Genomic DNA, 22,319 nt, shown 5'->3' with positions numbered 1-22,319 from the left:
TGATTTATGACGTTCTTGAAAGGAGTGAGCTATATACGAACCCATTCGTTTATTTCTTCACCTTTGGTTTATCCTTCGTTGTCCCTCTAACAAAAATAATAAAAATAGATCTTGATATTTGATCTCTGATATTTAAAAAATGCGTACATAACATACAAATAATAATTACTAGTACAATGATAAGAGTAGCACTTTTAATCTTTTCATTTATAAAAATTGATTTTCAAAACATGCTAATGAGGGTGATAGCTAAATTAAATAATACTGATTTCAATCGTAATTAAACTGTTTACCTCCACGAAGATATCTTTTTGATACCAGAACATTATCATGAGAATCCATGTTATATAAAAGGATGGGAATATCCAATCAATAAGTTTGTGTAAGGAAAAATAATCGAACGTAATTCGTAATTATTTTTTGAGGCGAATATATTATTTTTTGTCATGATGCTGATGTTTTTGGTAGTGGCCTGCGCCATCTCCATGGTGAGCGGTCATGGTATGCTCATGAACCCCGTCAACCGGGCATCCAGGTGGAGAGAAGATCCAACTGCTCCTCAGAACTTCGAGGACAATGAGCTCTTCTGCGGAGGACTGACGGTGAGCAGTTTAAACGTTTTAGTGTTTACATTTTTTCTTATATCGTAGTCATACAGGAGAAAGTGACCAAGTGCATTTTTTACAAAAACGTGATCATTGACTATTTGGTATCTCACTAGCTTAATATTGCCCTGGAAAAATACCAAAGCGATTTTAAACTTGGAAGTATAATATATTGACTTGTTAAAAATGACTAACTGCATTGATGTTTATTTTCTTGCTGAGCAAAAGTGACTTAAATGGCCCTCCTGAACATTTTACGTTTTGTTAGTTGGTCACTTTCTCCTGTATGACTATGTTATGTGTCTTATCAGTAGACTTCTTTTTGAATACTTTTTTTATAGGTTTCATAAATTTTAACATAATACACACACAAGAAAAGAAAAGAAAAAGAAAACTGCATAATTGTATAATTTATTGTACAATTATTTATTGTACATTTATTATTATTTATTATATTATTTATTGTACAATTTATTTATTGTACAATTATTTATTGCATAATTATTATTATTTATTGTACAATTATTATTATTTATTGTATTTATTTATTGTACAATTTGTTGTACACTTATTGTGCAATTATATAATCTACGACTACGATGTGTATTTTGTAAATTGGAAAAAAAAAATTTTTGGAAAAAAAGATTTTTAAGTGCGCACAAAATCAACAGTATTTTCCTCAAATATTGATCGATTTGAGTATTTCTTTCTGATACTTGTGGACAACATATAAAACTACATTTCAGTAACTAGTTACTGTATTTTGGATAGCTAAATATATATTATATGCAGTTTCAAAATAAAGAGGCTAATCCCTCTTAAAAACAGGCCAAAAGACATGCAACAAGATGAAGAATAAGAAGCAGAGGTTTCAATATGTTTTGAGTGTGTCCAAATACTTGTTCACAAATCTGGATTTCTCTACTTAGGAGTTATTTTTACATTTTTGACATAACAAAGATGAAGAAGAATATGGAAGTCTGGGTATTTTTACAGGGCTTATGATCTGTTAAGGGCCGGTTATGTTGCACATATCGCTCACTCGTTTCAAGAATGTCATAAATCAAAATACTTGATTTTTCAGGAGAACGTTTTTAAAGTTAAAAAATATAATACAATGTATTGAAAATAAATATCAAGCCACTTACTGAACTTTTTACTGTGCAACAGAACTTTTTAGTTAAAACCTGAAGGTTTTTTCTCCATTTGAAAAATATTTAGTATATTTAAAAAAAATACTATACAATACCTTTTCTTCAAAATGCAAAAACAATACTTTCTGCCCTGAAGCGGGTAAATATTAAGTTAAAAATATGCCGCTTTTGCTGGGATATAGTACATTTTCTGGGCATTCCGAAAACATGCACAACTGAAAATTGACGATTTTTGATTTATGACGTTCCTGAAAGGAGTGAGCGATATGTAAAGTGATCACTTAACACAAACTTCCAAATTCTTCTTCATCTATGTTAAGATGTCAAAAATGTAAATATATGTAGGTACTTTTAAGCAAATGAATATCTTTTCTTCAATATTTTCCGCAGATACTTTGTGGCACATTTTATAAACTTTGTAAAATTAAACAACTTTGTTTTAACCACTTTTTTTATTATTAGTACACTTTACATCTACCGATTTAGGATTTTTTACGGAGTATGTGGAAGTTTTTGGTAAGGGAATGTAATTAATTATGAGTATTTTAATGTTTTTGAATTTAATAAACCCTGATGATGACAAGGTTCTTGTCGAAACCGGTAGGTTAAAGTGTACTAATAATAAAAAAGGGTTTACACAAAGTTGTTTAATTTTATAAAGTTCAAATGAATATCATTTATTAGTCAAATTATTAACATATTAGAGAGTTGACAATTTATGTACGCACATGTTCCTGCTGAATAATACAAAGGTTTGTCCATAATTTTTAGGTGCAATTTCAACAAAACGGTGGAAAGTGCGGAATGTGCGGAGATAATTATGCCGATCCGACCCCGAGAAGACACGAACTGGGTGGACCTTTTGGACAGGGAACTATCGTCAAAAGGTGAGAAATATATTTAAAAACATCATGTATATGTTTGTATGCTTATTCTCTATAGACTCCTATACTAATCAACCCATTACGATAAAACTTGCAAAAGTTATTGTGTATATTCCCGCGGTAGTTTCTGAAAAAAAAAAACGGGGCAAAAATGGGAACGGGAACAGAAATATGCGTGAAACTATTTTCACATTATAACGGTTTTCTTACACCATTTTGACATTTGGCAACACAGAAGAATCTCACTTGGTTTATTTGTCAGGTTTTTGTTCCAAATTCAAATTGTATAAAAATGTGTCCTGTTTGATAGATTTGAATATGCGTACCTATACCGCTTCACCTAGGGAGGTACAATTTGTTCATGCGTTCGCACGAAAACGGCCATATATAAATTGGTTATATTTATTATTAAATATATTAATAATACGTAATTAAAGTGCTATTACATATTAGCTTCTAGAATCTATAATATCCTTATCACATCAAAAACAAATGAAAAATGACAATGATAATAATACGTCATTTCAAGATACGATTATTCGAATATTTTTTGTTGATTTTCCATGAATTACTTTTGCTCATCCATAAGAATCTTAAAATTGATTGTTATTTCCTGTGTCTAACCGACGAACAAATAAACAATCTAATCCATGTTATTATATTATGTACAGATATACATATGTACATTTATCAACATATTCCGACATGTCGCTCACTCCTTTCAACAATGTCATATCTCAAAAATCGTCAATTTTCAGTTGTGCGTGTTTTCGTAATGCCAAGAAAATTTACTATATCCCAGCAAAAGCGGCATATTTTTAACTCAATATTTACCCACTACAGGGCAGAAAATATTGTTTTTGTATTTTGAAGAAAAGGTATTGTTTAATTATTTTGAAAAATATACTTAATATTTTTCATTTTCAAATGGAGAAAAAACCTTCAGGTTTCACATAAAAAGATATTTTGCACAATAAAAAGTTCAATGAGTGGCTTGATATTTATTTTTAATAAATTGTGTTATATTTTTAAACTTTAAAAACGTTCTCCTGAAAAATCAAGTTTTTTTTATTTATGACGTTCTTGAAAGGAGTGAGCGATATGTACATTTATTAACATATTCCGACATATCGCTCACTCCTTTCAACAATGTCATATCTCAAAAATCGTCAATTTTCAGTTGTGCATGTTTTCGGAATGCCGAGCCCAGTTCTATATCCCAGCAAAAGTGGCATATTTTTAACTTAATATTTCCCGCTACAGGGCAGAAAGTGTTATTTTTGCATTTTGAAGAAAAGGTATTGTTTTTTTTAATATCCTAAATATTTTGGAAATGGAGAAAAAACCTTCAGGTTTTACCTAAAAAGATCTGTTGTGCAGTAAAAAGTTCAATAAGTGGCTTGATATTTATTTTTAATACATTTTATTATATTCTTAAACTTTAAAAGCGATCTCCTGAAAAATCTTTTTTATTTATTTATGACATTGTTGAAAGGAGTGAGCGATGTGTGCCTTTTGTTATCTTGCTTTTATGACGTATGATATTGGAAAACCAGAGGAAACTCTTTGTTTAAAATTTAAATTTCTTAGAATCCTTTTATTCTGCCGACCAATTAATCCATCGAAAAATATCGATTTTTGTCGACTGAAATTTGGCATTTCCATCTCTCCTCGACAGTATATTTTAGGTATCGCCCTGTTTTTCGTCTGCATTGATTGGACGATCTTCTTGCAACGATTTGAGGATTTTCATAATCCTCTGTTTTGATAATTTTGTCAATCAAACGTTTTAGTACGTAGGTATATTATAAATCAGGGGTGGCCAAACTTTTGATCACAACAAATTCCACATGTGTGAAAATACCTGAAAGAGGGACGGGAGGGAGGAAAAGGGATGATCAAAGTTCAAGTCAAAGAAAAATTGTATGAAACTAGGTTTCATACAATTTTTCTTTGCGTTTCATACATACGTGGTGTGTCCCTAGGGACACACCACGATATAGAAGTCGAGTTACAATGTAGGCGATCTCAGCGCTGAGATCGACTGAGATGACGAGTGCGTACATAGAATATATCAAAATACTCATATTCATCGTTAACCAGTTATATGAACGTTACATGTAGGAACTCTGTTTAGATGTTTTAAATTTAAAATTTACTTAGTAAATACCACTATTTAAAAAAATCTATTTTGATACTTGTTTCAATGTATTCCGCATAATTTTCAAACATCGTATTTGAAATATGGTGTTTGGAAATAATGCGGAAAGCATCGAAACATGTCGCTCATTCCTTTCAAGGACGTCATAAATCAAAAAACTTGATTTTTCAGTAGAACGTTTTTAAAGTTTAAGAATATAATACAATGTATTTAAAATAAATATCAAGCCACTTATTGAACTTTTTACTTTGCAACACATCTTTTTAAGTAAAACCTGAAGGTTTTTTCTCCATTTGAAAAATATCAAGTATATTTAAAAAAATGATTAAACAATACCCTTTCTTCAAAATGCAAAAACAACACTTTCTGCCCTGTAGCGGGTAAATATTAAGTTAAAAATATGCCTCTTTTGCTGGGATATAGTACATTTTCTGGGCATTCCGAAAACATGCACAACTGAAAATTGACGATTTTTGATTTATGACGTTCTTGAAAGGAGTGAGCGATGTGTCACAATAGATTTTAAGAAATAGTGGTATTTACTAAGAATTTTTTAAATAAAAAACGGATAGATCTTACCAAAAAGTGACTGCCGAATCAATTAATGAAACCTTTTTTGAGTTTGTTCTACTCTTGGGAAGCGCTAAGATATCAGTTGTCCTGGTGATCCGACTGGGAACTCTAAAGCATATAAGTTCCAGCAAATAATTGGTTGTTATAGGAACTTTTCGTAATTAAATTAAATTTGATTTGTTTAGAAATTAAACAGAACATTAACATACTTAAATACATTTACAATAATAAACAAACAAACAAAAAAACAGGTAATTGTAACATTCCAATTACAAAATTTCACAAATGTGAAATGAGTTAAAAGTAAACAGCAAGAATAAAATATAGCAAAAGTTAAGAAGAGCAATAGGCAGACATAATTTAGAGCTAAAGTAAAAATAATAAAAAAATATAAATAAACAGTTATAAGATGTACAAGTTGAGAAGAGCAATAAACTAAAAATAAAAATAATAAAAAAACTAAAAAAAAACACTGAACACATATCGCTCACTCCTTTCAAGAACGTCATAAATAAAAAACTTGATTTTTCAGGAGAACGTTTTTAAAGTTTAAAAATATAACACAATGTATTAAAAATTAATATCAAGCAACAATTGAACTTTTTACTGTGCAACAGATCTTTTTAGGTAAAACCTGAAGGTTGTTTCTCCATTTGAAAAATATTTAGTATATTAAATAATATATAAAAAAAATATAAAAAAATAATAAAACAGCGCCTTTTCATCGAAATACAAAAATAATGTTTTCTGTCCTGTATCGGGTAAATATTAAGTTAAAAATATGCCGCTTTTTTGGGATAACGTACATTTTCTGGGCATTCTGAAAACATGCACAACTGAAAAAGACGATTTTTGATTTATGACGTTCTTGAAAGGAGTGAGCGATATACAATAAAATAGAAGACATTCGCAACAGATCGGCTGTCCAAACTCAAAACACAGTAAGGGACATTTTTTTGTAGTACGTTTTTTTTTGCATTTTTGGACTAAGTAGATTCTACATAGTCCAAAAATGCAAAAAAAACTACTAAAAAAAAATGTCCCTTACTGTGTTTTAAGTTTGGACAGCCGAGATACGCAGCTTTTTATAGGTTGATATGTAGTATTAATATATAAATATCTCCTATGTGAACAAACCCACCATTTACACATCCGTAGCGCAGTGGTCTGCGCGTTTAGCTACCGTGCTGGAGGTCCCGGGTTCGATTCCTAAGGGGGTCAAAATAAACATGGCCGATTTTCACTCTCTAATATGTATTTAATATCACCCTGGACTGGTACAAGAAGCTCAGGGCTGATCACCTTGCCTTCATGCAATTAACGATCAAGATAACACTGCGTCGCTACGATTCAGTGCCCTATGCACCATTGGGTGCGGATAAGCGTTAGAAGAAGAAGAAGAACAAAAAACCCAGGGCTGTAAACAAAAATTTTGACACACTATGTGTGTCCAAATTTTTAATGGCTTTAATAATTTCTGTATTGGCTTATATATCTGTATTGGCTATTGGCTATTTCTGTATTGGCTTATATATCTGTATTGTATATATATATATCTGTATTGGCTATTTATATATCTGTATTGGCTTATATATCTGTATTGGCTTATATATCATGATCATTCTATCTTTCCACAGCTACAAACGAGGAAGTGAGATGTTCGTCCAAGCTCTGATCACCACCAACCACAAGGGCTACTTCACGTTCGGAATATGTAATTTGGACAAATATGAACGAGAAAGCGAAGAGTGCTTCGAAGAGATTCGCCTTGTTACTGTCAATGGAGATGAAAAGCATGTTATAGACGAATATAGAGGATACCACGATGTGCTTCTCGCTCTACCCGACGACTTGGCCTGCGAGCATTGCGTTCTTCAGTGGACTTATAGGACAGGTACTTTTTGAAATAGTTTGTACTTGTTTTAATTATAATTTTAAGTTGGCAGTGGTTTCCTGTACGTTTTAGTTGGCAGTGGTACTGGATAATATATAGATACGTCGCCATTTCGATTTTTCTTTGTCGGTCACTGTTTTATCGACAGAACACTTCTTGAATTAAAAAAATTGAAGGAATAAATTCATAATAGATATCGCTCACTCCTTTCAAGAACGTCATAAATCAAAAAACTTGATTTTTCAGGAGAACGGAACGTTTTACATTTAAAAACATAATACAATGTATTAAAAATAAATATCATGCCACTACTGAACTTTTTACTGTGCAACAGATCTTTTTAAGTAAATCCTGAAGGTATTTTCTCCATTTGAAAAATATTTAGTTTATTTTAAAAAATACTTAAACAACACCTTTTCTTCAAAATGCAAAAACGATACTTTCTGCCCTGTAGCGGGTAAATATTAAGTTAAAAATATGCCTCTTTTGCTGGGATATAGTACATTTTCTGGGCATTCTGAAAACATGCACAACTGAATATTGACGATTTTTGATTTATGACGTTCTTGAAAGGAGTGAGCGATATGTAATAATTTTAGGTAATAAAGATTGTGTTATTTTAATTTTTAAGGTAACAACTGGGGCCCTTGTGGAGATGGAACGAATGCCCTCGGCTGCGGACCCCAAGAAACGTTCCAGACATGCTCCGATATAACGATTCTACCTTGATCACTTCACATGGACTCATTATTCATTGTATATAATACATATCTTATCTTTTAATTTTTATGTTTAAAACTAATTCCTCTGTTTGATTGAAAGTATAATATTGATTAAAGTTCAATTAAATAAATATATTTTGTAAGTTTCTACCAGCTTCTACTACTCGGCTGTCCAAATTTAAAACACAGTAAGGGACATTTTTTTGTAGTAGTTTTTTTTTTGCATTTATGGACTAAGTAGACTCTACTTAGTCCAAAAATGCAAAAAAAAACCTACTACAAAAAAATGTCCCTTACTGTGTTTTAAATTTGGACAGCCAAACTACTCTTGTTACTACGCCTTTAAAATGTGGAGGTCCTCACCAAATAAACTACATTTTCAGTATTGCACAAAAAACCTTTAGATGCAAATCTGTTTTGTTTACTGTTTTCTATCGAAATCTTAATCAAAGTTGCGACAAAACGTGACCAATCCTGTGTTAAACCATTATGAAATCATTAGATCGTACAAAAACGTAGTTTTTTTGCATTTATGGACTAAGTAGACTCTACTTAGTCCAAAAATGCAAAAAAAACCTACTACAAAAAAATGTCCCTTACTGTGTTTTAAATTTGGACAGCCGAACTACTCTTGTTACGCCTTTAAAATGTGGAGGTCCTCACCAAATAAACTACATTTTCAATATTGCACAAAAAAACCTTTAGATGAAAATCTGTTTTGTTTACTGTATTCTATCGAAATCCTAATCAAAGTTGCGACAAAACGTGACCAATCCTGTGTTAAACCATTATGAAATCATTAGATCGTACAAAAACGTATCAATTTTACAAGCTAGAATTCCTGATTGATCAAAATCATTTATTTTATTTTATTTTATTTTATTGGAAGGAAGAACAACAGTTACAATATATGATACATACAGAATACAAAAAATAAAATCATGAGTACCAATTATAGTTCTTCACAACTATACATAAGAGAGATCTATATAAAGGAAGAGACATGAGACAAGGATGGGATAAAGAGAAAAGGAGATGGCAGTGATAGGAAAAGAAGAAAATGAAAGGACAGGGAATAGAATTACTTTTTTAGGTTTATAAGATTTCGAGCAATTTAGCTTTAAATTTTAAATTTATAATGGAAATGTAACGTTTTGGTGAGGACCTCCACAAACAATATGTTTCTTTGTTGTTCCTATCGGAATATGTTATAATTTTTGCAAATGGCTTCGTTCGTATGTCATATTTGACATTTATTGTAACTGCAGACAGTTGGTAGAATTCCATATTGAATTGTTGGGTAATATATCCAAAATTAAACAACGTTTGTTGGATTGAATTCTACATTTATTAATTCTACATTTATTTATGTATATGTTAATACGTGACGCGTTTCGTCTTCTTAGGACATTATCAAACACACGTGTTTCGGATAAGGGTTAGAAAGTAGAAGAAGAAAATCATTTAAACCATGATAAGTCGTAAGCTCTACTAATACCCAGACTTCCACACTCTTCTTCATCTATGTTGGGATGTCAACATGAATAACTCCTTAAGTTAACAAACCCAGTTTTGTGAACAAAGATTTGGATACACTCAAAATATTGTGAATAATATAACTGGTCAAATTACAAGGATGACAAAAATTTAAAATCATGTTTTCAGGCGTCTCCTAGTATGTAAAATATTTCGGAAAGAATCTTACATATATTTCAAGAAGGTCTCTGCTAAATAAAAAAAATCCATAATTTTACCATAGATGGTGACGGGAGCTGATAAAAGAAGGTGTAAATTAATCGATGTATGTACTTATACAAATTCTAAAATTTGAGTAGCGTCGCTGTCAATCATGGGTAGACTGGTGAATATTACAAGTGGATACAGTCATAACTTAAACCATCCCATGACAGGTCGTGAGCCCTGTAAATACCCAGACTTCCATATTATTTTTCATCTATCTTGAGATGTCAATTATTTCCTCTGTACTTTGATTGATTGATTATATCAATCAAGATTTTTTTATCGCAAAAATTTGATCTGTTTTAAGTGCATACATACTTATTAGCTCCCAGACTGTAGTTATAAAGGCCCAGTATTCGTTAAGTCAATTTAATTTTCTCTTAATCCAGGTAACATTTTACGCAATTATTTTTTATTCTTTAAACATTAAAAAAAATATGTTTTTCGTCGAAATAATTACAGTAAACCCCCCTATAACGATGAGTTGGGTCCGCGTTATCAAAGGGCACGTTATAGGGAGTTAATGTTTTTAAATTGAATTTTAGTTTTAAATGAATCATTCCAGTTTTTTCTCGCCGGTTAAAATGTAAAAAATCAATACAAAAAATTCACATATTTTAACGTGACTAATAAACAAAGACATTTTCGAGGTGTGTCGTGTTGTGATGGTATAAAATAGAGCAAGATTTTGTTTGCAATCAGCATAACAATTTTGTGTTCAGCATTACAATATTCTATTTCTAACATCTTTGAAAATGATAATCTAATAAATACTGATGTAAGCTCCTTAAAATTAGTGTGAAAGACAGAAGGATAGAGAGGAGGGGCAGAGAAAAACCGAGGGAAACTTGGCAAGAAATATAAATATGTAAATATATATATATATATATAAATATATATATATACATATATATATATATATATATATATATATATATATATATATATATATATATATATATATATATGTATATATATATATATATATATATATATATATATATATATATATATATATATATATATATATAAATATATATGTATTTATATATGTATATATATTTTTTGTCCGCCTCCGTAGTGTAATGGTAAGCACGCTCGGCTACCGTTCTGGAGGTCCCGGGTTCAATTCCCAGGGGGGGGGTCAAATAAATACAAGTGATTTATTCACTGTAATATTTATTCAATATAACCTTGGACTGGTATCTGAAGTGGAGGGCTGATCACCTTTCCTTCATGCGTAAACGATCAAGATAACACTGCATTTATATGAAACAGTGCCCTATGCACTATTGGGGTGTGGATAAGGGTTTTAATAATATATATAATGACATCATTTTGAAATGATTAAATGGGTTATTTAAAATTTCAATACAATTTACAACCATTAACCCCCTACAACATTACCATTGATAACGCGATACCTATTTCAACGTTATACGGGGGTTTACTCTATACATACATTTTTTCTGAATATTCATGAAAATACGCAAAAAGTGTATATCTCCACCTGTGTTTTTACACGCTTCAATTAAAATAGTTATTAATTATATTACAATTATTATCAATCGGAACATGCAGATAATATTTCAAAAGCTTAGGAGATAAGCAAAATTTTATCTGGGACATCCTTCTAATATAAAAGCATGGAGACATTTAATTCATTATAACATAATAAGTACTAGTTCATCGTCGAAGGCCGAATATTATTAATTGAAATATTATAATTGAAATATCTCGTCTTCGTTTTTAATGATGTTGATGTTTTTGGTTGTGGCCTGCGCCATTTCCATGGTGAGTGGTCATGGGATGGTGTTGGACCCCGTCAGCAGGGGATCCAGATGGAGGGAAAACGAGACTGCTCCCATCAACTTCGAAGACAATGGGCTCTTTTGTGGTGGATTAATGGTGAGCACTTTATTATTATTTCTTATTTGAATATTTTTCTTTCTAATTATATTCATTCTTTTTACGAAAATTTGGTTTTGTTCCATTTAGGTACCGAACGCTAGCAAAACAAAACAAATTAAATTCGTTCTTTTTTCAAAAAATTGATTTCGTTTTATTTAGGTACCGGACCCGCAAGCTAACTATATAAAATAAATTATATTCGTTCTTTTTTCGAAAAATTTGTTTTCGTTCCATTTAGGTACCGGACCTACAAGTTAACCAAAACAAATTATGTTCATTCTTTTTTCGAAATTTTTGTTTTCGTTCCATTTAGGTACCGGACCTACAAGTTAACCGAAACAAATTATGTCCGTTCTTTTTTCGAAAATTTTGTTTTCGTTCCATTTAGGTACCGAACCCATAAGCTTTTTATGACAATTATTATTTACAATTCTCAGGTTCAATTCGGACAGAATGGCGGGAAGTGCGGAATGTGCGGAGACGATTACGCCGACCCTACCCCGAGAACTAATGAGTTGGGTGGATTTTTTGGAGAGGGAATTATCGTCAAGAGGTAAGGAAAATACGATAATTTACGTTTGTGCACTACACGGAATTTTACCGTCCGGCACGTCAGTTAGTGTTTTAAAACGATGATTGGCTTGTGCTTTTGTCCATCTTTCTTCGGATCGGAGCTCTTGATCGGTGGGTGAACATGTTGCGCGTAAATCGATCACGCTAAACTGTCGTAGTCGCTTTCATTTTTCAAAATTGTGAATTTTGTCTTCAAAACCGTGAATAAATTGCTTAATTTTTTTTTAATCTAAACATAGATGAAGAAGAATATCAAAGTCTGGGCATTTACGGGGCTAAAGACAGCCATAGGCTGGTTTAAGTGATCACTTTACACACGTGTAACATTCACTTCAACACGTGTAGCCAGCCTATGATGGTCGTAAGCCCCGCAAATGCCCATACTTCCATATTCTTCTTCATCTATGATGAAATGTCAAAAATGTCAACAAAAAAAAAAACTCTTCATTGGAGATAATCCAGATTTGAGAACAAGTATTTGGACACACTCGAAATATTGTAAGTGCTTCATCATTAAAAATTGGTATCGAATTGTGGTAGAGTGGGTTCTTCTTATCCAAAATCCCAGAATCAGAGTCGGCGACACTAATCAAGAGACCATAATCAAAGTTAAAATGTTAAGGTTAAAATTTGTATAACTTGGCGCTAAGAGTGGTAGAACTAATCGAGTAAAAGCAAATTGATCGGTAGATTTTCTACCTTTTAGGTCAAGCAGCCTTTTTACCCATCGATCTAAGAATAAGAACAAACATTTAAAATAAATAAACGTCATTTCAAGATAAGGTTCGCAGAACTTTGTAGGTTAATCGTTGGATTAGTTCAATTATCACGTTTATCGGTTAAAAATCAGATTATTTGTATTTAAACGAAGTTTAAGTTTTGTTTTATAAAATGTGCTACAAATTGTCAATTGCAAAAAAAAACATTTTCAAACAACGTATGATAGGGATATTTGATGGCCCGCAACTTAATTTTCTTAAAACACAGGTAACATTGAAACGAAATTGATATTTTTTTTTTAAACATTGTTTAAGCTTTGAAAAAAAAAATTTTTCTTTTAACTAAATACATGGTTTTGAAAAGAAAGAGTTATTTAACGGTAATGAGTTTTTTTTAAATGGTAAAATGTGTATTCCGTAAAAATCAAATTCCAATAGATATCCTAAAAACAAACCTGTGCGTGGAGACGCGTCTTGCCCCTCGCGCTGCCCTGTCGCTTACTGAATTATATGTACATTATATTTGTATTCATTTTAACATTTAACATACAAAATCTATACTCAGTGGCGTGCATTTCATAGAGTCACATAAGCAGTGCCTACCCTAATGGAATGGAAAAAATAAATACTGTGAAAATAATAATTATTGAAAAAATATATATTTAAAAAAAACTACAAGTTTTCTCAGTTATTTCTCCGCGACACAACACGCATTATTAGAGTTATGGCAGATAAGTTTAAAACAATAAATAATTAAACGCTGTTTTTTCTACTGTCTACCCTGATTAAAACCTGATGCACGCCACTGTCCATACCCATTTAGAATTTTTGGGTAATATAGTCAAAATAAAACACGGTTATAGGATCAAATTCTACTTTCATTTACACATATATGATAATATGTGACGCGTTTCGACTTATTGAGACATTTTCAAACACTTTTGTTTGATAATATCTTAATAAGACGAAATGCGTCACATATTATCAAATACATGTAAAGAAAAATAGAATTCAATCCAATAACTGTCTGCAGTTACGACATACATCATTTTGAGTGTGTCTAAATACTTGTTCACAAATCTGGATTATCTTCAATCATAGGAGTTATTTCTCATATTATTTTTAACATCCCATCAAAGATGAAGAAGGACATGGAAGTCTGGGCATTTACGGGGCTAATGACCATCATAGGCTGGTTTAAGTGATCACTTTACACACGTGTTACATTCACCAATTATACCTATTATTTACAACCACACAACTCAAATTCTTGGAAGTTCTATGTACATGAACCAATTAAGAAACCTTTTTCTTGAATCACTAGAACTTCACTTGAGACATCTATTGATGAGATGAAAAGAAGCTTTTAATTGAGCATATACTCTTAATTAGTATGTGAGCTCCGAATTAGTATGCGCAGACTTCCATGTTCTTCTTCATCTTTGATGAGATGTTAAAAAACAATATACAATATGCATATCTACCCATTTATCATTTTTTTTCGTAGCTATAAACAAGGAAGCAAACTGCCGGTCCAAGTTCTGGTGACATCGAACCACATGGGCTACTTCACATTCGGGATGTGCAATCTGGACAAATATGGCAAAGAAACGGAGGAGTGCTTTGAGGAGATTCGTCTGAGTCAAGTCAACGGAGAAAAGAAGTTCGTTATAGATGACAGGACCGGATATTTTGACGTAACTCTTGTTCTTCCAAATGACTTGGTCTGCCAGCATTGTGTTTTCCAATGGACTTATACGACAGGTAATTTTAAAATTAATCATAGCACTAAATATCGATGTAGTGGAATCTCTCATAACGAGTAATTCTCGTAACGAACAAAAACGTGTGGAAAAGTGTCTCATTTAACGAGCGAAATTGCGCAGAGCGAGTTACAGAGAAAAGGCAAGTCCCCTTTTCACGACATCACTTATGAGCAGAGACCAGTAAAAACAAAAAATGTTTTCCCAAATTGGAGAAAAACAAAGTCCCGACTCCCCACAAATTCTCCACATAATTATTCCATGGAAAAATCAAGTTTTTATAAAAAATCGACAACTTTTTTATTTTAATTTTAAATATTAACGCCCTAATTGGGCTTTTACCTAAAATACATAGAAATTAAAAATACATTTGACACGTAATAAAATATATAGAATACAGCCTAAAAAAAAAAATCATATATATATATATATATATATATATATATATATATATATATATATATATATATATATATATATATATATATATATATATATATATATATATATATATATATATATATATATATATATATATATATATATATATATATATATATATATATATATATATATATATATATATATATATATATATATATATATATATATATATATATATATATATATATATATATATATATATATATATATATATATATATATATATATATATATATATATATATATATTATATATATATATATATATATATATATATATATATATATATATATATATATATATATATATATATATATATATATATATATATATATATATATATATATATATATATATATATATATATATATATATATATTTATATATAGTTACATAGTACACAAAAAAATAATTGACGTACTTTATTCATTTTTTTGTGGCATAAACAGAATTCGAAAAATGATCATGTAAAAACAATTATGTAGAATGCGTAAAAAAATAATACTAAAAGGAGAACACACGCAAAAATATAATTTCTAAACATTATTATATTAATAATTGGTAAAATGTTAAAATCCCCACAAATTCCCCATTCGAGCTGAGATTCCCGCGGATTTGGGGAATTCTCTACAAATTGGCAACCCTAGTCGAGAAGTAAAACATTCAAACATTTATTATAAAGGTACGTGTGTTAATTTTGTAGGCAATTCTTGGGGCGACTGCGGAAACGGAACGGGAGCTGTCGGCTGCGGAGACATCCAGGAAACTTTCCGCACGTGTTCCGACATATCTATCCTGGCATAATCGCCAAAAGTATTATAATCACCCAGATCATTGTATCTTGACGCTAAATATGTAACAGATTGTGATAGCTTGATAATTATACTAATAATGATTCTTTTATTATCTGCTCTCATGTTTCAAGTGCGGTAATTCATCAATAAATCCCTTACTTAACATGATTGTCTATAAAAATTAGATAAAAAAGTACATATTTTTTAACAATGACGTAATTACACTTCAAAAACAAGTTAAATATGTTAAAATGTGTGGAAAAACTATTTACATCGGGAGAAACATGGACAGAATTGATTTTGTGGTGAAATTCTGCGAGATGGCGCTAGTGTCATTGTAGAATTGAGTAAAATTGCGCTATTTCTGGTGCTACAACGTCAGAATGTCATCTCCTGTCATATTTCTAAAAGTGTAATTACGCCATTGTTGCACCAAATGAGCGAAATGGTATCTTTTTCTTAGCTGTATGTATTGCTGAATGGTATTGAAACATTTTTGCATTATTTGAAGATTAAAAGAGATTCAACTGATATTTAAAGTTTCAATTTCAATTACATGAAATAATAAGTCTTTAACAGAAAAATTAAACTCACTTGAGAATTAGTAAATAAAAAAAATCGAATAGTACAACGATATTTATTTGTGCAATTTACGGTATTTTAGAATCTAAATATATAAAAACATATCGCTTACTCCTTTCAAGAACGTCATAAATAAAAAAAACAGATTTTTCTCCTGAACGTTTATAAAAGTTTAAAAATATAATACAATGTAATAAAAATAAATTTCAAGCCACTTATTGAACTTTTTACCATGTAACAGATCTTTTTAGATAAAACCTGAACGTTTTTTCTCCATTTGAAATATATTCAGTTTATTTAAAAACATAATTAAACAACACATTTTCTTCCAAATGCAAAAACCACACTTTCTACTCTGTAGCGGGTAAATATTAAGTTGAAAATATGCCGCTTTTGCAGGGATATATGTAGTACATTTTGTGGGGATTCCGAAAACATGCACAAATGAAAATTGGAGATTTTTGATTTATGACGTTCTTGAAAGGAGTGAGCGATATATGAGCAATAATAATTTTGTGTTAAATTTGTACATGTTTTTTGTTGTTGTATAGTTATAATAAACATATTCAAAAATAAACTGTCTTGGTAAATCTGTTATTATAATGTTTTAATTATTCCTACGCTTATACCAATTATCTTTAAAAGTACCTGATCTGAGATACTAAGAAGAGAAGTTAGTAGTTTATATTTATGATATTAGCATCGTGAAAAGTATATAAATGCAAACGTAATAACATTTTAAAATTGAAGGTATTTTTAAGTTAAGATACTTTTCCTATGGATTGTGATATATCTGAAAGGTTCGTACAACCACAAATATAGGATTTACATTGCATTATATATAATGACGTCGAAGGGACTTGACCATGACATACAACGAAGAAGAAGAAGATTGAAAAAGTATTTAACACAGTGGTGTTTTACCCAATATTTAAGAATAAATGCGAAAAAACATAATCAACTAATCAAATAACCATGCCTAGATGCCCAGCATCCCTTGACGTCGAGTAACCAGCTCATCGAAAGGGTCGAGAGTTTACTACAACTGAAAATGGCAGCCTTCAAAAATGCGTTTAGAACTCGCAGGGTCCGCATTTAACAGTATGAAGGCTGTTTGGAGATAGGATCTATACTCGGTGAAGACCAAATGCCGCCTATACAATGCCTGCATTGCTCCTGTTCTCTTTTACGGCTGTGAAACATAGTACCTTTACAAGGGCCCAGAGCAGACGTGTACTAAGCTTTGAGAACAGGTGTCTGCGAAGAATTTTAGACCATGTGAGGAATGAAGAGATAAGGCGTAGGACGCAGCAAATCGGCTGCTTCGAATACAAATAATACTTGATTATATTGTATCATATGTTTTATTTGTATATAAATTATACAAATAAAACTTAATATAATATAATTAAAATATAATAAATATTTTAAGTTGTAATATGTAACACGTTTTGTCCGCCTCCGTAGTGTAATGGTCAGCACGCTCGGCTACCGTTCTAAAGGTCCCGGGTTCGATTCCCAAGGGGGGTAAAATAAATATAAGTGATTTTTTCACTGTCATATTTATTCAATATTACCCTGGACTGGTACCTGAAGCGGAGGGCTGATCACCTTTCCATCATGTATAAACGATCAAGATAACACTGCGTTTATATGACGCAGTGCCCTATGCACCATTGGGGTGCGGATAAGGGTTTTATTTTAATATGCAACATAACATATTACAACTTAAACACAAAAAGATAATATTATTATTCGTTTATAATCATTGGTGAAACGGATTTTTTAGTTTAAAATCATCACGATCTCACATAAAATAATGATTGATTGTTAAAATGATGCTCTATTTTTTATCCTAAACGTCAATCGATTAAAAATACCACTGATGAAGATAATTATTATTTACAATAATGCTAATTTACTCTAATAATTGATAAAAGAGACATTTAAAAAAAATCATTTTGAAGTTAAAATTGAGCGGATGCTTATACATAGGTATGTACAAAGATTTTGACTAATTTAAATGAGCCAAATAATAAAAACTTTAACAGCATGCAAACAATACTACCCTTCACCACCATAGCACCATTTACACACTCAAAACTACACAAAATGTCTAACACATGCGATTTTTGGTCGACCCGAAGACCAACGTGCACTATAGTTTTCAATACAGACATGCGTTACGAGCCGAGGTTAAACGTACATGTATGTAAAATAAATATAAGTGATTTTTTCACTGTCATATTTATTCAATATTACCCTGGACTGGTACCTGAAGCGGAGGGCTGATCACCTTTCCATCATGTATAAACGATCAAGATAACACTGCGTTTATATGACGCAGTGCCCTATGCACCATTGGGGTGCGGATAAGGGTTTTATTTTAATATGCAACATAACATATTACAACTTAAACACAAAAAGATAATATTATTATTCGTTTATAATCATTGGTGAAACGGATTTTTTAGTTTAAAATCATCACGATCTCACATAAAATAATGATTGATTGTTAAAATGATGCTCTATTTTTTATCCTAAACGTCAATCGATTAAAAATACCACTGATGAAGATAATTATTATTTACAATAATGCTAATTTACTCTAATAATTGATAAAAGAGACATTTAAAAAAAATCATTTTGAAGTTAAAATTGAGCGGATGCTTATACATAGGTATGTACAAAGATTTTGACTAATTTAAATGAGCCAAATAATAAAAACTTTAACAGCATGCAAACAATACTACCCTTCACCACCATAGCACCATTTACACACTCAAAACTACACAAAATGTCTAACACATGCGATTTTTGGTCGACCCGAAGACCAACGTGCACTATAGTTTTCAATACAGACATGCGTTACGAGCCGAGGTTAAACGTACATGTACGTTTAACCTCGGCTCGTAACGCATGTCTGTATTGAAAACTATAGTGCATGTTGGTCTTCGGGTCGACCAAAAATCGCATGTGTTAGACATTTTGTGTAGTTTTGAGTGTGTAAATGGTGCTATGGTGGTGAAGGGTAGTATTATATTATTTTTTGACATCTCATCAAAGATGAAGAAGAATATGGAAGTCTGGGCATTTACGGGGCTTACGACCGTCATAGGCTGGTTTAAGTGATCACTTTACACACGTGTAACATTCACCAATTCTACCCATTATTGACAACCACACTACTCAAATTCTTGGAAGTTCTATATATATGAACCAATTTATAAACCTTGTTCATGAATCACTAGAACTTCACTAGAGACATCTATTGGTGAGATGTAAAGAAGCTTTTTATCAAGCAGAAACTCTTATATTAGTATGTGAGATCCGAATCCTGGATTATAATCACACACATGAGAAACGCCAGAAAATACCATTTTCATTTTTATTATTAAGCTTATAATTTGAACAAGTATTTGGACACACTCAAAATGTTGTAAAGGGTAGTATTGTTTGCATGCTGTGTTAGTGATTGTCCTGACGAAGAGACGGGTACGTCTCGAAACCGGTAGACGTAAAAATCTCGGTGAGTGGTTATATACTAATTTTATTAACATTTTTGTAAAATAAAATAAAAAATAAGTAAAAATGACTAACCACAAAGTAAATGCTTTAAATATTAATAATATTGAGAATATAAAAACATTAAAGCCTTGGTCGTCAAACTGCGGCCCGCGGCAGATCTTTGTGCGGCCCGCGATATAGCAAACAATTTTAGTACCTAGACAATAATGAATAATGACTACCAAAACCGATTTTGCGTGCAAAGTAAACTAAACTAAACACTTTTTATCAGGGATGATACAGATATCTTTATCCATATCCAAATCTTTCGGATATCCGAAATAAAAAAGTATCCGTATCCGAATTCGATATAAAAAATGATTCGGATAATTACGGATGTTACTCTAAATTATATTTTCAATTGACATGACGCGATATTAATATTTGTTTTGAGTTAAGACAGAGATTATCTTTGACTGTTTTAGAACTGCGAATAACTTTATTTTTACAATATTTTGAGTAATTAAAATCTCGATAGAGACAAAGAATATTTTAAATTTATTTCAGGGAATAGCATCAAGTGGCCACTTAAACCAGTCAAAAGCAGGTCATAAGCCCTGTAAATGCCTAGATAGGGGTAGGGGTTGGCTAGGAGTATGTATAGGAGCTGGAACCTAGCAAGTAACAGTCGGCTATCGTACATAATACCCAATTCATAAGTTGCTCACTCCTTTCAAGAACGTCATAAATCAAAAAACTTAATTTTTCAGGAAAACGTTTTTAAAGTTTAAAAATATAATACAATGTATTAAAAATAAATATCAAGCCACTTATTGAACTTTTAACTGTGCGACATATCTTTTTAGGTAAAACCTGAAGGTTTTTTCTCCATTTAAAAAACATTTAGTATATTTAAAAAAAATAGCTAAACAACACATTTTCTTCAAAATGCAAAAACAACACTTTCCGCCCTGTAGCGGGTAAAAATAATGTTTAAAATATGCTTCTTTTGCAGGAATATAGTGCATTTTCTAGGCATTTCGAAAAAATGCACAAGTGAAAATTGACGTTTTTTGATTTATGATGTTCTTGAAAGGAGTGAGCGAAGTGTGCGGCCCGCAGTGATACCTCACATTGTCCCATGTGGCCCTTGACCAGAAAAGTGTGACGACCGCTGCTTTAAAGTGTAGATAAGCATTATTGTGCGTTGTTTTTTTTCATTTGCTTTATCCTATTCCGGTTTCAGAAGTCGTGAGTTAGGCCAAGCACTCTATCGTTGTTCTTCCCCACCCATTCTACTCACCTGATCTCGCTCCTAACTTCTTCTTGCTCCCTAAACTCAGAAGACCTTTGAGAAGGTTTGAGAAGGTTTTGAAGAAGATTTGAGACGATTCTCGAAATTAAGGCAAAAGAGCTGAAGGAAGTTTTTATATACATTTATTATTTAATATTTATTGAATTTTTCCCCACCTCCGTAGCATAGTGGTCAGCGCGTTTGGCTACCGTTCTGGAGGTCCCGGGTTCGATTCCCAAAATTAATATGGCCGATTTTCACTCTCATATTTTTTTAATACCACCCTGGACTGGTACAAGAAGCGCAGGGCTGATCACCTTGCCTTCATGCAATTAATGATCAAGATAACACTGCGTCGCTACGATGCAGTGCCCTATGCACCATTGGGTGCGGATAAGGGTTAGAAGAAGAAGAAGAAGAATTTTTCAACTGTTTTTCTTGCTTTTTCCACCTTTTTTCCGGTTGACAATTAGCTTCACACAACACATTGTAAATATATATATCGAAGTGGTACAGGAGAAAATGACCAACTGACAAAACGTAAAATGTTCAGGAGGGCCATTTAAGTCACTTTTGCTTGGCAAGAAAATAAACATCAATGCAGTTAGTCATTTTTAACAAGTCAATATATTATGCTTCCAAGTTTAAAATACAAAGGGATTTTTTCAGGGCAATATTAAGCTAGTAAGATATCAAATAGGCAATTATCACGTTTTTGTAAAAAATGGACTTGGTCACTTTCTCCTGTATGACTACGATATATTTCATAAAATTACTACAAAATATATGGGGTACTCACGCATAGACTATGTGTATGTGGATTTTTTTAATGTTTTGTGTAATTTTTGATATGTTTACATACTGATATAAATAAATACATGTACCATAAAATATTAAGAAGTTTTTCATTTTATGGAAGGTCTCTATTTTAGAAGCTTGTCTGCAGGTAGGACAGTAAAAAGATAGATATGAAAAATACATCACAAACACTCCAATTTA

General features: G+C 31.4%; 2 protein-coding genes across 2 annotated transcripts; both read left to right on the top strand.

Annotated features, from left to right (window-relative positions):
- Nucleotides 1–437: 437 nt before the first annotated feature.
- Nucleotides 438–8,072, top strand: LOC148300771 (uncharacterized). Its single transcript, XM_088274332.1, has 4 exons — nucleotides 438–602; nucleotides 2,531–2,646; nucleotides 7,015–7,271; nucleotides 7,903–8,072. The coding sequence occupies exons 1-4, from the start codon at nucleotides 447–449 to the stop codon at nucleotides 7,998–8,000; spliced, it is 627 nt and encodes a 208-aa protein (XP_088130458.1). The 5' UTR covers nucleotides 438–446; the 3' UTR covers nucleotides 8,001–8,072.
- Nucleotides 8,073–11,447: 3,375 nt separating this feature from the next.
- Nucleotides 11,448–17,010, top strand: LOC148300770 (uncharacterized). The gene is made up of 4 exons (XM_088274337.1): nucleotides 11,448–11,641; nucleotides 12,082–12,197; nucleotides 14,444–14,700; nucleotides 15,847–17,010. Exons 1-4 carry the CDS (start codon nucleotides 11,486–11,488, stop codon nucleotides 15,945–15,947), a joined length of 630 nt encoding a protein of 209 aa, XP_088130463.1. The 5' UTR covers nucleotides 11,448–11,485; the 3' UTR covers nucleotides 15,948–17,010.
- Nucleotides 17,011–22,319: the final 5,309 nt, after the last annotated feature.

This window comes from Brachycentrus maculatus, unplaced genomic scaffold (assembly GCF_059751285.1).
Source record: "Brachycentrus maculatus isolate JH-2025_06_01 unplaced genomic scaffold, ASM5975128v1 h1tg000657l, whole genome shotgun sequence".
In the NCBI taxonomy this organism is placed as follows: Eukaryota; Metazoa; Arthropoda; class Insecta; order Trichoptera; family Brachycentridae; genus Brachycentrus; species Brachycentrus maculatus.
The sequence above is the reverse complement of the archived record's forward strand: the minus strand, read 5'-3'. Positions and strand labels throughout refer to the sequence as shown.

What these genes read in the sequence shown, in the direction of transcription:
- LOC148300771 (XM_088274332.1), top strand. Translation starts at nt 447, where the DNA reads ATGATGCTGATGTTTTTGGTAGTGGCCTGCGCCATCTCCATGGTGAGC. An exon ending in TCTTCTGCGGAGGACTGACG is followed by an intron (nt 603 to 2,530) that starts GTGAGCAGTTTA and finishes CATAATTTTTAG; the next exon opens with GTGCAATTTCAACAAAACGG. An exon ending in CAGGGAACTATCGTCAAAAG is followed by an intron (nt 2,647 to 7,014) that starts GTGAGAAATATA and finishes ATCTTTCCACAG; the next exon opens with CTACAAACGAGGAAGTGAGA.
- LOC148300770 (XM_088274337.1), top strand. Translation starts at nt 11,486, where the DNA reads ATGATGTTGATGTTTTTGGTTGTGGCCTGCGCCATTTCCATGGTGAGT. An exon ending in TCTTTTGTGGTGGATTAATG is followed by an intron (nt 11,642 to 12,081) that starts GTGAGCACTTTA and finishes TACAATTCTCAG; the next exon opens with GTTCAATTCGGACAGAATGG. An exon ending in CCAATGGACTTATACGACAG is followed by an intron (nt 14,701 to 15,846) that starts GTAATTTTAAAA and finishes TTAATTTTGTAG; the next exon opens with GCAATTCTTGGGGCGACTGC.